This window comes from Mytilus edulis, chromosome 5 (assembly GCF_963676685.1).
Source record: "Mytilus edulis chromosome 5, xbMytEdul2.2, whole genome shotgun sequence".
Lineage (NCBI taxonomy): Eukaryota > Metazoa > Mollusca > Bivalvia > Mytilida > Mytilidae > Mytilus > Mytilus edulis.
In genome coordinates, this window is record NC_092348.1 from 63,903,989 (window position 1) to 63,920,113 (window position 16,125).

Consider the following 16,125-nt stretch of genomic DNA (forward strand, 5'->3'; position numbering starts at 1 on the left):
TCTGACATTAACGTCTTTGTAATGGATCGTGGATATTGTTAATTCAATTTGGTTCTTCTGACCTTGACCTCGTTTTAATGGCCATTGCTAGCTTTCATAATTATATATGTTTCTCCGATTCTATAGACAATGTGTATGCTGACTATATTGGGTGTATTGTATGATTGTCAGGTGTCCATATCTGTTTGATGCAGTTAGCTGACCTTAACGTCTTTGTAATGGATCATGTTTATTGTAAATTTTATTTGATTCTTCTGACCTTGACCTTATTTTTTATGGTCAAATGATAATGTTGTTTTCATAATTAATATGAAAATAATGAGATGTAGTATAATTGCCAATGAGACAACTATCCACTCAAGTTAAAATGATGCATATAAGTAATTGCAGGCAACCGTATGGACTTCAAGTTTCAACAATAAGAAAACCCCAAACTGTAGTTGGCTATCAGCATTTCAATTGAGAAAACAAATAGCATAATTTATAACAAAGCAATTTTATATGCAAAACCAATATGACAGTCATGAACCAAAGACAACCACTGACTAACAGGCTTTTGACTTTGGACAGGAACAGGGTTAATATAAATAAAAAGATGTGGTATGAGTGCCAGTGAACCGACCGTACAAGCCAGCCAGGGTCGTTAAAAACTTCCTTCCATCACCAGAGCCAGTGAGACAACTCTTCATCTAAGTCACAATTTGTAAAAAGTTAAGAGTTATCTAATGTCAAAGAACAGCCTTTAACACAGCAACAAGCTATAAAGGGCCCCACCATGACTAGTGTAAAACAATTCAATCATAAAAACCAACAGTCTTATCTATATTGAAAAAAAGGGAAACACTTATGAACCACACCAACAAACAACAACATGCTTAACATTTTTGTAAGCGCTCAACCCTCCCTTAACCGTAGACGGTGGTACAACAGCACACCAAAAGAGGAAACATTAAAAATCAGTTCAAAAGGCTGAACTCATCAGATAAATTCAAAGCAGAAAATCATAAAACCAAAACACAGACCATATCTAACCCAAAAAGACACGTAAGTGCAGATCTGATCATCTGGGAGAAAACAGTTAGTTACCGCAAATTCAAACCCAATATCTAAGACTATCAATCCGTACACATCCAACATTCAATGGATTTAGTGTGAAGACGTCATTAACAATCGGAGAAAGACATTTACTTGTACAATAAAATTGAGAATGGAAATGGGGAATGTGTCAAAGAGACAACAACCCGACCAAATAAAAAACAACAGCAGAGGGTCACCAACAGGTCTTCAATGTAGCGAGAAATTCTCGCACCCGGGGGCGTCCTTCAGCTGGCCCCTAAACAAATATATACTAGTCCAGTGATAATGAACGCCATACTAATTTCCAAATTGTACACAAGAAACTAAAATTAAAATAATACAAGACTAACAAAGGCCAGAGGCTCCTGACTTGGGACAGGCGCAAAAATGCGGCGGGGTGAAACATGTTTGTGAGATCTCAACCCTCAAACATGTTTGTGAGATCTCAACCCTCCCCCTATACCTCTAACCAATGTAGAAAAGTAAACGCATAACAATACGCACATTAAAATTCAGTTCAAGAGAAGTCCGAGTCTGATGTCAGAAGATGCAACCAAAGAAAATAAACAAAATGACAATAATACATAAATAACAACAGACTACTAGCAGTTAACTGACATGCCAGCTCCAGACTTCAATTAAACTGACTGAAAGATTATGATTTCATCATATGAACATCAGGCACAATCCTTTCCATTAGGGGTTTAGTATCATACCATCATAACATATATGAGAAGAACATAACCCGTGTCATGCCAACAACTGTTTTTAGAATAAATGTGTTTAGTTCCGATGCAAAGACCTTATCAGTGACTCAATATTAACGCCAAAATATGCAATCTTTAATGACTTGACAACAGTATCGTAATTATATCCCTTCTTAATAAGTCTATTCAAAGGTTTTGTAAGTTTCTGAGGTGAATACTGACACCTTTGTGCTTTATAAAGAATATTTCCATAAAAAATTGGATGTGAAATACCTGAACGTATTAGAAGTCTGCATGTTGAGCTATATTTACGAATGATGTCTTTATACCGATGATAAAATTTGGTAAATGTTTTGACTAGTTTGTGATATCGAAAACCCTAGTGTAATAATTTTTCAGTAATACATAAATTTCTTTCGTTAAAATCTAAAACATTGTTACATACACGAGCGAATCGTACAAGTTGAGATATATAAACACCGTAAGATGGTGACAAGGGAACGTCACCATCTAAAAACGGATAATTAACGATAGGAAATGAAAAATCATCCCTTTTATCATAAATTTTAGTATTCAGCTTTCCATTAGTGATATAAATATCAAGATCGAGAAAAGGGCAGTGGTCATTGTTAGTATTAGCTTTATTTAAAGTAAGTTCAACAGGATAAATTTCATTAATATACATACTGAAGTCGTCATTATTGAGAGCCAAAATATCATCCAAATATCTAAAAGTATTATTAAATTTGTTTATCAGATGTTGTTTCGATGGGTCTTTGCTTATTTTTGTCATAAATTGTAACTCATAACAATACAAAAACAGGTCCGCAATAAGTGGTGCACTGTTAGTCCCCATTGGAATTCTGACGATATACGGAATCCCCAAAGCGAGATTAATAATACCAAAATATAGGTATCCGAAGTTAGACCACCTCCTTGAAAGGACCTGAGAAGTTGTATCAACGTTAATATGCTTTAAACCGAACCCTGCATAAATCGAAAACCTGTATAAACCAAACATGTTCTTAAGCACCGTCATATCAAATTGTATGCGTTGTAAACCTGATAAAACCGAACAAAATATTAAGTCCCGAATATGTTCGGTTTAAACAGGTTTCACTGTATATCTAAGATAAGATTGAAACAACAGCAGGGGTCCAGTTTACCAAGAAGACAATAGCCATGTATCCCGGCCTGATATCTAGCTGCGCGTCGTAGTGAACATTTGTCTGATTTGTTTCTCATAACTTGTGTACTATAGAACACAAACTCAGTTTTCTTTATAGGAAACCAGTCCATTTATACTATTACACTAGTACTCTCGTACTAAGTCAACTTGTACTACTAACAGTCAACTAAAACCAACGTTAACTACATGTACCAACTATACACATGGAAAAAAGTATTGCAACACCTTGATTTTTTTAAATTTGAAAAATCAGCCTCTTTTTTTGGATGGAATATAATAAAATATTTGTATAATATTATTGAAACATAGTTTATGATAACATTGGCATTGAAACGAACAAAATGTGTTTGAAAAAAAATGATTTATATAACCACAATTTCAATAACAAAATGAAGTATTTTGTACAAAAAATGCATTTTACAACTTTTACTGTAGTCAAACCTTACAATGTCAGACATTTCAAAATTAATCTTCAGATGACTGTTCACATCATGGTTGATCGTTATACGCCAAAGAATTAGTACTTTGTGCGCAGCCTCCATTCAAACGGATAACCGCATCTAAAAGTCTTCTGATTCCTGCCAAAAATCGACTAATTTGTTGCTAAGGTAGCAGCAACCATTTCTGATGAAGAGCATTGTTTATTTTATGATGTGTTTGAACTGGAGTGTCCTTTCGCGCACATTCCGCCCAATAGTGTTCCATGTATGCTCGATATGGTTCAAATCCGGGCTACGATCCGTCCAAGGAAGATGAACCGAGTTCCATTGGAACAATGGATCTTCCTCCACGATGCTAATTTTCAACTTTAGCGAGCTCTGCACTACATTGGATACGGAAAACTGTGTGTCTGTTTGTAAGCAAAGGTCTCTGAAATGGTCTTATTGCACGATAACCAGTGGCGATGAGTCGATCACGAACAGTTCTTGTTAAAAAAAACTCCTGTATGCCCACCACTCTCTTTTTAGGATTGTATTGTATGCAATGGGTTTCCTTCTGACCAACCTTCAATATGCTTGATTTCCCCTAGCAAATGGTATAGGGGGTCTTCTTTATCTCGGAAGGTCTTGAACATCGTTTAGTGCCTTATTTTTAACTCAAAACGACTTATAGTGGAATGGTGATCACTAACAATACGTGCAGTTGTTACAGCGACATCCCTGCTTCTCTCATGCAGATAATATGCCATCTTGCTGCAGTTTAGAGTTGTCGAGGACCCATTACAAGCTGTCAATCACATAACTTTAAAAACTTAATTATTTAAAGTTTTGAAAACAATGAGGATGAAAACATCTGTTTTGCTGTTTACGGGTACAGTAGCTGCATGTGCAGATAAAAACTTATCGATTCGATATTTATTGATTAAGCTCAGGTGATACTTAAATAATGTTTAAGTTGTTCTATTTTACCAAATTATATCACAAAAAAATAAAAAGTGTTTTTTTTTATTTCAATTTCAATTTGGTGTTGCAATACTTTTTTCCATGTGTGTAACAGTATAGTACAACTGCAATCATTGCGAACTTGTACCACTGCAGACTCACCATAAACAAGAATGTGTCCCCAGTACACAGATGGCCCATCCCATTATCATTTTCTATTCAGTGGACCGTGAAAATTGGGGGAAATCCCTTATTTGGCATTAAAATTAGAAAGATCATCTCATAGGGAGCATGTGTACTAAGTTTGAAGTTGATTGGACTTAAACTTCATCAAAAACTACCTTGACCAAAAACTTTAACCTGGACGAGACAGAAGAACGAGCTAACGAACGAACGAACGGACGCACAGACCAGAAAACATAATGTCCATAAATGGGGCATAACAATATACATTGATATATGCATTGAAACCTTGATAACATATAAATTATTTGCCGTTCCAACATTAACACAGTTTTTATAATTATGTTTGCCTTGGTTTTAGGTTAACTGTCTTCAGCGCTTACAGCGCTATGATTTATTTTATTTGGTAGAGCTGTGGTTTGCTGTGCCAGTGGTCGATATTTAAATTTTCTAGTAGGTACAATTGTAATTTTGGAAGTAAAATTAAGCCCTTCTATTACAAAGAATTATTCAGAAGAACCAAATTCGTGTTGGCAGAGACATATATACACACATATATGTCTTTGGTGTTGCCTTGTCAATTTTCTATTTTTTGTTTTGTAGATTGTTGTGTAATTGTTTGTCGTTTTTGTCACTCTCACAGAGACCTAAATGATTGATACCTTATGTAGATATTTGAAATTACGAAGTTTCCATCTGTCATATGTCCATTGTCCGTGATCTCATTTCCATGGTTTAGTGACTTCTTTAAAACAAGTATCGTTTTAATGTGAAATACTCACTTATCAGTATGAGAATAACTATATTTGGGATATCCATTGGGATTCTAAGAAGGTCTGCATGTCCATCAGACATGGTTCACTGAACTCGGCCTCGTTTCATGAATCATTGATTTAGGTTAAGTTATGGTATAGTCCGTTCAGAAGTTACTATGATCATTAAATGAACTATACTTGGTGTATGGAATGAATGTATCGAGCTAAGAAGGAAACCTGTGAAATTTCCGGAGTTTAGGCGATGCCACTTTTACTTGGAAACCTATCCTTAGACCAAAAAACATTTTGAAGTAGAATCATTCTAGGATATGATGCTCTCTCGACGACAGATTCCTTTTGATGTTTGTGTCTAAAAAGTCTGAATTTGGGACGACGAGATTTTGGCCATATCCAATATGTCCATTATTTCGAAATTCCAGTAGTCAACATTAATTGTCTTCCTTGTATCCAATGTCAGCCTATGTTGTGCCTGTTACCTATTGGACGTATGGTTAATGTTTTATCGTCCGGAATTCGCACGAAAAAGAAAAATAGAACATTTAGGAGACCAAGCAATAAAGTTTTGAAGGTCACATAGGCGGATCCAAGGGGGGCCTGGCCCCCCTTTTCGTGGGAAAAATTTGGTTGATTATATAGGGAATCATTGAAGCATGACTGGAGCCCCCCCCTTTAGGTCAGTCAGCGCCCCCCCCCCCCCCCCCCCCCCTAGGTCAGTCAGCGGGCCCCCCTTAGGAAAAGTTCTGGATCCGCCACTGGGTCATGCATGTAATTATGGCATCCAGGAAAAAATGGAATAAATATATATTCTCCCTTTTTGGTTGAGACCAAATCAACACCGAAATAGACTTGTGAACTGTTTTATACTTAAGAAATGAATGCCTCTTATACATGTATATTGTAATTTCATTGTGATGTAAAAGCGTTGACCGAAAGGCAATTGAAATTAAAAATATGTGTTCGATTAACACTTGTTCAACTAAATTATTTTTTTTTAGAAAGGACACCAATAAGCAGAAAACAGCCCAAGGCTATGGCCACTAAGGCGTTGCCGTGGGAACCACGTACAGTCCTAAATATTGCAATTAAATATAATTTTGGAATGCCTAGCGGTTTTCATCCAATCAAAAGTACGGATTCTTTATTTAAGAAACATACAGTTATGTAATGTCATTCTTCTGGTGAAAAGTCAGAATAGATTAAACAGTCGAGTCATTGGAAAGGTCATCATGTGGACTTTTAATTTATGTACTAGAATACGGAGATGTGGTATCAATGCCAATGAGACAATTAACTATTTATAATCTATAAATATTAAACTTAAGGCTTGGTCACCTTACTACCATATCAATCAGAAAAATCCGTTCCGTTCAGTTAGCTGCTAAAGGCCAATGGATGACAAACAATTTGGTAAAGTTAAAAGCCTTAAGCTTGTTATTGAAAAAATGGAGTTGGTCATCACTATGTATTATGTATTGTATCAACTTCCGAAGCAAGGTTGTCGGCTCTCCGGACATTCCCGAAGTCCTGCGTTTAATTGAATGCCGAGTTTATGAGCTTCGGTCCTTGCTTGGAAGTTGGTATTGTATATGTGAACATATGGCTTGTTATAGTAAACGTCAATAAGTCAGCAACCAAACATTACAACATAAAAGGCATCTAGTTGTCTGACCAATTTTGAAACCGTATATAGAGGTCTGAATCAACCCGAGTCTTGCTGAGTGTACTATATCATTACATAGATGTAAGCAGATGTGGTTTGAGTGCCAATAATACAACTCTCCATCCAAATCACAATTTGTAAACGTAAACCTTGCTCTTTTATTTGTCTACAAGTTTCACAATACTATATAACAGATATACAAGAATGTTCATCTGGCTCCAGAGCGTCATACAAGTGATTAGAAATTGTTGATATTTCTGTTCACAATATTATATAACAGAGATATAAGAATGTTCATCTGGCTCCAGAGCATCATACATGTGATTAGAAACTGTTGATATTTCTGACTGGTACTCGGATTGAATTTTCCTGAAAGGTATAAAAAAAACACTACATACACTTCACAGCTTATTTCCTAATTCATGTAGAGGAAGACTTTGGTTAGCTTGGTTGCTTTGTTTGTATATTGTACAATCACATTGGTATAATGTCCAATTAAATTTAAATATGATATATATAGTTTCAAGTATGTCATATATATTGTTTGGAGATGTCAATCTTAATTACAAAGCTCGAATAAATACTTATTTAAACAAAGCAAGCAAGCCAACCAAAGTTTTACTCTACAAGCATTAAGAAATTAGCTGTAAAACTTGTCACGACAATCACAGCCTATTCTGAGTCTGTTGTTTGGGGTCATAAATCATAATTCAGCACCAAGTTGCCTCAACAAACCAGGTGAACAGTATACATATGCTTTGACAAATTGGAAAAGGATAATATACTATGTGAAATAAGATTAATGAAAATATGGTAAATGGGTATGTATATTTGCCTGACTGCTTAAAAAGGACAAAGAACCCTAACCTTGATGTGAAAAGTATACTCTTTTATATACCAAATAACACAAAATCAAAGTAACATATAACTATTTAAATTAAAACCGAAACATCATATAAATATTAAATGATTAGATAGATTATTTTCCAATACAATATTTCATAACCCCAAAACAAGACAGTTTTTTTGAAAATTGCATGCATACCTCACAGCTAGTTGTTCTCTTTTCAAATGTTTACATACATCATCTAAAAAATATTAGGAAAATAATTGAAACGAAATATAAATGGATTGTTAAAACATGCTGCAAACAACAACATATTTTGTAAAATTCGTTCTTTTCATTTTTCATTATCATTTTGTACAATTTATGAAACCATTGCAAACTGCTTTCTTGTTGGTGTTTTAATTATCATTTGAAAACAATACTTTTAATTCAGTCAATTTATTATAATTTTAAAAAAAACACCAGACTTTTGTACCTTTTTTGTTGGTCGGGTTTTTCTTCCTCTTAATCAATTTCACCACACAAACCACCAGAATAAACTGACTTAAAATAAGTGAACCAGCAATCGCAAAAATCAGAATCCAAATTGAAATCGTTGTGTCTTTAATTCCGTCTATAAATAAGAACAAATATGCAAGTATTATGATACATATTCGGAAAATAAATTCTTAATGATGAAAGCTATGAAGTATTTGTATGTAGTCTGTAAGTGGTATTATAGAAGTATCCCATCGCATATAACACATTTTACAGTATTTTAGAAGTTGTAAAAATATTTTTTCAAACATAATACATTCTGTTGTATTTAAGCAGTTAAACACTTTTTTCTCAAATCGAGCAAATTTCTAAATCCATCCATCTCAAAAATGTTCGTTTTTATTTTTCTATTTTTCTAAAGAACTCATGCAGGCTCGTAGCCAAGAATTTCCAAAAGGGGGAGGGGTATATTTGGACTCGCGAACTCAACTTTAACAGTCACAATTCAATCAGAACGTTGACTTTAACAGTGCTTATTTGTTTTCAAAAGGGGGTTGGGGTCGGAACTAAGATATTAAAGAAACACATTTATCTTCAATTTCTAAGCGAATAAACAGGATGAAACAGAGCTGTCGCACAATTTGTACGACTTTACAACAAAATACGTGATAACTGGAACAGGATGAAGGTTGAAAGATGAATATGCTAATCATAAGCACAAAATTGTATATTCATAAAGCGTATTTCGTCTACAAAAGACTTATCATGATGCTCGAATAAATAATATAAAAAAGAAGATGTGGTATGATTGCCAATGAAACAACTCTCCATATGAGACCAAAATGACACAGAAATTAACAACTATAGGTCATCGTACGGCCTTCAGCAATGAGCAATGTGCACACTGCATAGTCGGCTATAAAAGGCCCTGAAAAGTTTAACGGATACCGATCATGTAATTGTGTTTTTTTATAGCAGCATTTTCAGTGTCAAGACTGCAGATCACAACCTTATTGATTAATTCTTCATAAATTACACTGTTGTAATATGATGTATTTACCTCTATCTTCTATTGTGATATCCATGTTTCCCGTACTGGTTGTCATCACAGGGACAAGATTTTGTCTTTCTACAAAAAGAGGGTTCGAAATGAAGAATGTTAATTGTTAAACTCTCTTATATATCACGTGACTCTGCACCTACATATAATGACAATGTTTTCTTTCACAACAAAATAATTACATTAGATCATAGATGTATGTTTCATTATAATACGTTATTCTGATTGGCTACATTGTAATCTCGCGTTATTCCTTAAGCTATGCATTACACAATAACATTTATCATTCATGATGACACGAGGCCCCACAATAAAGTGCATAGGTAAATTAAATAAAAACTTGATAAAAAAAATCGTGTTTTCATGATCTTAGCTAATAAATGTAATTTTAAGTATTGAATGCTTCTTTTTGTAACTTCATAGGGTTGTAAAAGCGTTGAACGTACGCACATTTTTAGAATGAAGCGCGGAACCAATTAATGTACTTCGGTAAACAAAACGCTTTTACACCCCAATAAAGTTACAAAAAAAGCATTCAATTCTTAATTATACATAAAACGTGATACTATTGAACTAACCAACAACCTATATAATGGATCAACAATATATCAATACACTGTCGGAACATACATGATAATTTATTTGAATTAGCTTGTGAAACAGAACGAAAAGCGAGGCACGCCGAACTTTTCTTCTGTTTCGTAGCGAGTTCAAATAAATTATATGTGTTCCGACAATGTACATATATTGATTTTATTCTGCAATTTATACCCGACGCTTAAAACTTAAGTTATTAAAATCCAAATCGTTTTCTCTAATTTTTCAAAGAAACCGACATAGTTTAAACGCGGACTGCGAAGATGACCCAAAATGAACTGTTACGCAAATAGAAATATCCAACATGGCAGCGTGGTAACAGGAGAATTGATTGCTGCAAGTACAAAATTAATAGTTAGCTGATTACAGGATAAAATATTTAAGCGTTGTGTTCTTATTTCCATTTCCTATCACTTTACAAACTTATGATAGAAAAAGAAGATGTGGTATGATGGCAAATGAGACAACTCCCCACAAGAGATCAAAACAACACAGAAATTAACAAATATAGGTAACCGTACGGCCTAAAACAATGAACAAAGCCCATACCGCATAGTCAGCTTAATATTATTTTATGATTCCAATGTTTTCCATGCCTTTTAAATACACCATATCAGGATGATGACGGATTAACGCGTTTAACGTCCATTAGCAAATACTATATAAAATATCAGGAAAAGAATTATGTTCATAATGTATGTATCCACTGCATTTTTCTAGAGCTGCACTTTGAGCTGGACATTTATCTTAGTTTGTTCCCAAGGTTTTAGTCCGCATACAGACATACCGCTCTACTCGGACACATTTTCTGACTACGAGCAAATCAGTCTTTTCTCTTACTCTTAAAAGCAGCAAAAATGGCAAATACAATTTTTCAAGTCTGGTTTTATATAACTAGAGGCTCTAAAGAGCCTGTGTCGCTCACCTTGGTCTTTGTGCATATTAAACAAAGGACACAGATGGATTAATGACAAAATTGTGTTTTGGTGATGGTGATGTGTTTGTAGATCTTATTTTACTGAACATTCTTGCTGCTTGTAATTATCTCTATCTATAACGAACTTGGCCAAGTAGTTACAGTGGAAAATATTTTGTAAAAAATTACAAAAATTTACAAAATTTATGAAAATTGTTAAATATTGATTTTAAAAGGCAATAACTCCTTTAGGGGTCAATTGACCATTTTGATCATGTTGACTTATTCGTAGGTCTTACTTTGCTGTACATTATTGCTGTTGACAGTTTATCTCTATCTATAATAATATTCAAGATAATAACTAAAAGCTGCCAAATTTTCTTTAAATTACCAATTCAGGGGCAGCAACCCAACAACGGGTTGCCTGATTGGTCTGAGAATGTATGGGCAGATAGATCTTGACCTAATGAACAATTTTATCTTGTAAGATTTGCTCTAAATGCTTTGGTTTCAGAAATATGAGCCAAAAACTGCATTTTACCCTATGTACTATTTTTAGCCATGTCGGCCATCTTGGTTTGTGGGCCGGTCATCGGACACATTTTTTAAACAAGATACCCTAATGATGATTGTGGACAAGTTTGGTTAAATTTGTCTTTATAGTTTCAGAGGAGAAGATTTTTGTAAAAGATTACTAAGATTTACGAAAAATGGTTAAAAATTGACTATAAAGGGCAATAACTCCTAAAGGGGTGAACTGACCAATTTGGTCATGTTGACTTATTCGTAAATCTTACTTTGCTGAACTTTATTGCTGTAAACAGTTTATCTATATCTATAATAATAATCAAGATAACTAAAAACGGCAAAATTTCCTTAAAATAACCAATTCAGGGGCAGCAACCTAACAACAGGTTGTCCGATTCATCTGAAAATGTCAGGGCAGATAAATCTTGACCTGATAAACAAATTTTCCCCATGTCAGATTTGCTCTAAATGCTTTGGTTTTTGAGTTATAAGCCAAAAACTGCATGTTACCCCTATGTTCTATTTTTAGTCAAGGCGACCATCTTGGTTGGTTGGCCGGGTCACCAAATACAGTTTTTAAACTAGATACCCCAATGATGATTGTGGCCAAGTTTGCTTAAATTTGGCCCAGTAGTTTCAGAGGAGAAGATTTTTGTAAAAGTTAACGACGACGGACGACAAAAATGGGTTTATTCGATTCGGATGTTAAATTGCCTACTCGTTAAAATGCACTAAGCATTTTCTTTTAATGTCATATTCTTTTTACAACAACATACCAACACATTTATACACAACCTCTAAGTATTTCTTAAAATGCTTGCATGGATCACCAAATATCTTTCTGCTGGCTGTTAACTGACATGACTGTTGACCTTCACACCTGTCCTTCACTAGCCGGAGGGTATGGTTACCAAATACCGAACACCTCTTAAAAAAACTGAATATCCGACATTCTCGGTTGTTTTTATTTCGGCCGAACAGCGCTCGTACTATTGTGATCGCTTTATTATTACTACAGCTAATATAAGAGGTCTTGCCTTCACAAATTGTTATGCCTACAAAAGAAACAACACAGTCAAAAATAATAAAATGTGATAACATAACCAATCAGAATCATTAAAACTTGAGTTAGGGATATTTTTAACGCCATGTAAGGATGTACTTGGGTGAAAATCTAGATTTTAGAATTGATATTATTAGCCAGAAGAGCATTATTTATATAAGGAACACTATAAGCTAAAAATAAAGTATGGTTTTCGAGTTATTTAAAAAAGAAATGGCGGGAAAAGGCGGACTCGGACTTGCATTATATTTGGATTGTATTATTAGGGTCTGAATTCGAAAGAAATGAAAACTAGGAATCTGCTTAAATTTTGGTAAATGACCTTTCATGAGATATTGTAGGCTTATACGATAAGAAAAAATGTGTGTTATGGGGCAAAATATTTTCCCCTTTATGATATGAGAATAAACAAAACTAGGAGTCAGAACATCTGACAAAAATTCCTAAACCTCACCGAAGTACACCGAAGTACACCGAAGTACATCCTCAATTTATGGTCCGAGACCACAATTGTCGTCCCTTGTTTTGTTTTTCGTTGTTCGTTGTTTGTTGTTTACGAATATAGTCCCTAGTGTTAACAGTGGGTTACTTGCCATTAATTTTTATACCCCTTCCAAATTTATTTCTCCATGTTTATTGCCTCAAATTGCAAGTATGGGGGTGAAATTACACTGTAAAAAAATTTGGGTCCAGAATTTTAAAGGAAAGTAGTGATTTGGTCCAGCTGAAAAAGGTTGAAAATTAGCACTTCGGAAGCTGTCAAAAGATTTCAAGACGCCCTAAACATAAAATTGTCCATATTTTGAGTTAGAGCCGATGAAGTTTTCTATAATTTTGATATAATTTGTCCCAAAAGTAGTACAACACACTGTAAAAGTTTCTTTGAGAAAGCGCAGGTGGGATTTTTTTTATTTTCATTTATGTTCTAAAAGAAATGCACTACGAAATAATTGTGTTCTCGGACCTTATATCAAGCAAGCTTATCAGTGTGAATAAAATATGTTGGATAATCGCCAATGAGGCAACAACCCAACGACACAAAAGGATTTTAAATGTTTACCTATAGCTCCTCAAAATAAGACATAACTCTAGAGTTTATTTGAGATCACGGTTGCCTCGTGTCTAGAAAGGTAACTATTAAAATTATGCCCCTAAAATCTATTCATAAGTAAATGACAAACACGTTCTTCAAAGATACATTTTATTTATCTGTTTTGCGTTTGTTTACAATGTAATATTTTGGATTTATTAGCATTTCAAAAGGAAATTGAACTTACCTAAAAATATAAGTAGTTAAATTCTTTAATATGCTTACCTTTGTTGGTTTGAGCTGAACTAAAATTTATAGATATGGAAGCAAACACTAAAAATTTCAAAATATTTAAAAGCATATCCTTTACGTCAAGTAAATTTTACAACGGTATCATCTCTAAAATACAACGACATCCACTTAAGATTTTTAAATTGTTTTCCTGACGACATCCGATAAGACGTAATATTTGGATAAGTATCCTGTTTAGTAACAATAGCGTGATTTATTTGGGACCGTATATACTTCATTTTGGGTGACTTCTTTTCAACCAATGAATACGCCACGATGCTGCTACCTCATCAAACCGGAATATGCATCGACTCTGTTACTCAGCGAATACCAACCACATGACGCTGAAACTTCGGTAGCGAAGAATACGCCTAGAATCAACTCTGTTTCTTCTATTAGATACAGAATACGCCACATTGCTGTTTTTTATTAATGAATATGCCACGACGTCAGTTTGCTGGGTCTTCAGTCATTTTAAAATACACCATGACGCTGTTACTTCAGCAATGAATACGCTACGACGCTTCTACCTCACCAACAAATATGCAACGACTCTGTTAGCAATGAAAACCCATGACGGTGTCTCCTCAGCAATGATTACCCCTAGACACTGTTTTCTCAGCAATGAATACCCCTAGACACTGTTTTCTCAGCAATAAATACCCCTAGACACTGTTTTCCTCAGCAATGCATCCCCCTAGACATTGTTTTCCTCAGCAATGAATACTCCTAGACACTGTTTCCTCAGCAATGGATACTCCTATGCAGTGTTTCCCCAGCAATGAATATGCAACGACGCTGTTTCTTCTATACTGAATACATCAAATTGCTCATGATTGATTTCTCTTAAACATTTTATAATAAACTCATACCTTATACATAATGTGAATTCGAAACTATTTTAAAGTGTTTTAATAGTCTAAAGGATAAAAGAATAACTAGAATTAAGAGGGATGTGGATAATTGTCACTAAGACAGCAACCCAATGACACAAAAGCAAAAACCGTCAGCATAGCTCTTTTCATGAGTAGACGTCTTGATGTCTTGGACTCTAGAAGTTATAATATAATCTACGGTTGAAGAATAATTGATCACTTCTGTTTAAATTATGTTTGAATATCTCAAATCTTTGACCACAAATGATCCTGACATGCATTATGTATTCACGGCCGACACTCGGCTAACCGAGAGATTGGTCGGTTAATCTATATTGAGTATGCGGCTATATCGGCAGTGGGTCTGTTAATCGGGTTGGCTATACGTCTGTTAAGAGTAAAACGCACAATTTAATGTTAAACTCGATCAAATATACAGATTTTTGGCATATTATAAGAATTAAATCAAAAAAAGAAAAGTGTCTGACAAAATGATATCTATCAAAGAACATTTTCCACCTTTAAAAACATTTCATAGTCTGCGCAGTTTTCAGTAAAAGTAAAAGGCGTCGCGCAAGTATGTAGTATTTATGATTACACGCATAGCAATTTTTAAATAAAAGGCGAAACAAACAATTTTAGATATCATTTAAAAGACACAAAATTCTCTTTGGTTCTTAAATATAAATTGACATTAGTAAATATTTCATAATTGTAATATAACGTGAGTAATACCACGTTTTAGTGAAAATTATGTGAATAAAGTCTGTTAATGGGTTGGACAATTGAAATTGTGTCAGTTAAGAGTTATTTAGCCACGAAAATAGTTGTGCTACCTTTATATTTTCCCATTGAAAATGTTAAAAATGAGATGTTCTTGAGTAAAAAAAAATATTGTAAGGGTTCCGCGGAACCCAGTGTCTCGCCTACTTTTACTGTAAATCGCAGGCGTAACAAAAATGAGGAAAAAAATCAATAAAAATATTCCTCTTGATACTATCTTATGATTGTAAGAAGCTTCTGTCCAAGTTTAGTAAAAATTTAGGATAGTGAATGAATCTAATTAATGTTTTGAAAACTTTAACTGCAGACTGTATGTAATGTTAACTGGAAGAAAATCTAAGTCCATTTAAAAGTAAAATACAGAATAAATGGAGTTATCTTTTTACAATATTTACTTCTGGATACTATCTTATGATCATAAATAAGCTTCTGTCCAAGTTTGGTACAAACCCAGGATAGTTTAAGAAAGTTATTAAATTTTTAAAAACTTTAACCACAGAGTGAATGTAATATTTCCCCGCAGAAAAACTAAGTCCATTCAAAAGTAAAATACGGAAAAAAATGGATTTACTTAATTACAAAATTTACTTCTCGATACTATCTTATGATCATAAACAAACTTCTGTCCATGTTTGGTACAAACTAAAGATAGTTTAAGAAAGTTATTAAAACTTTAAAAACTTT

General features: G+C 34.1%; 1 protein-coding gene across 2 annotated transcripts; it reads right to left on the reverse strand.

The window, feature by feature from the left end:
- Positions 1-7,102: 7,102 nt before the first annotated feature.
- LOC139524204 (uncharacterized) lies at positions 7,103-13,989 on the reverse strand. Of its 2 annotated transcripts, XM_071318859.1 has the most exons (6): positions 13,778-13,989; positions 12,176-12,454; positions 9,359-9,427; positions 8,297-8,434; positions 8,020-8,062; positions 7,103-7,343 (listed from the first exon to the last, which is right to left on the reverse strand). In XM_071318859.1, exons 1-6 carry the CDS (start codon positions 13,851-13,853, stop codon positions 7,244-7,246), a joined length of 705 nt encoding a protein of 234 aa, XP_071174960.1. In that variant the 5' UTR covers positions 13,854-13,989; the 3' UTR covers positions 7,103-7,243. The 2 variants fall into 2 exon arrangements, with proteins under 2 accessions (XP_071174960.1, XP_071174961.1); XM_071318860.1 differs by lacking the exon at positions 12,176-12,454 and having other exon boundaries at positions 13,778-13,933.
- Positions 13,990-16,125: the final 2,136 nt, after the last annotated feature.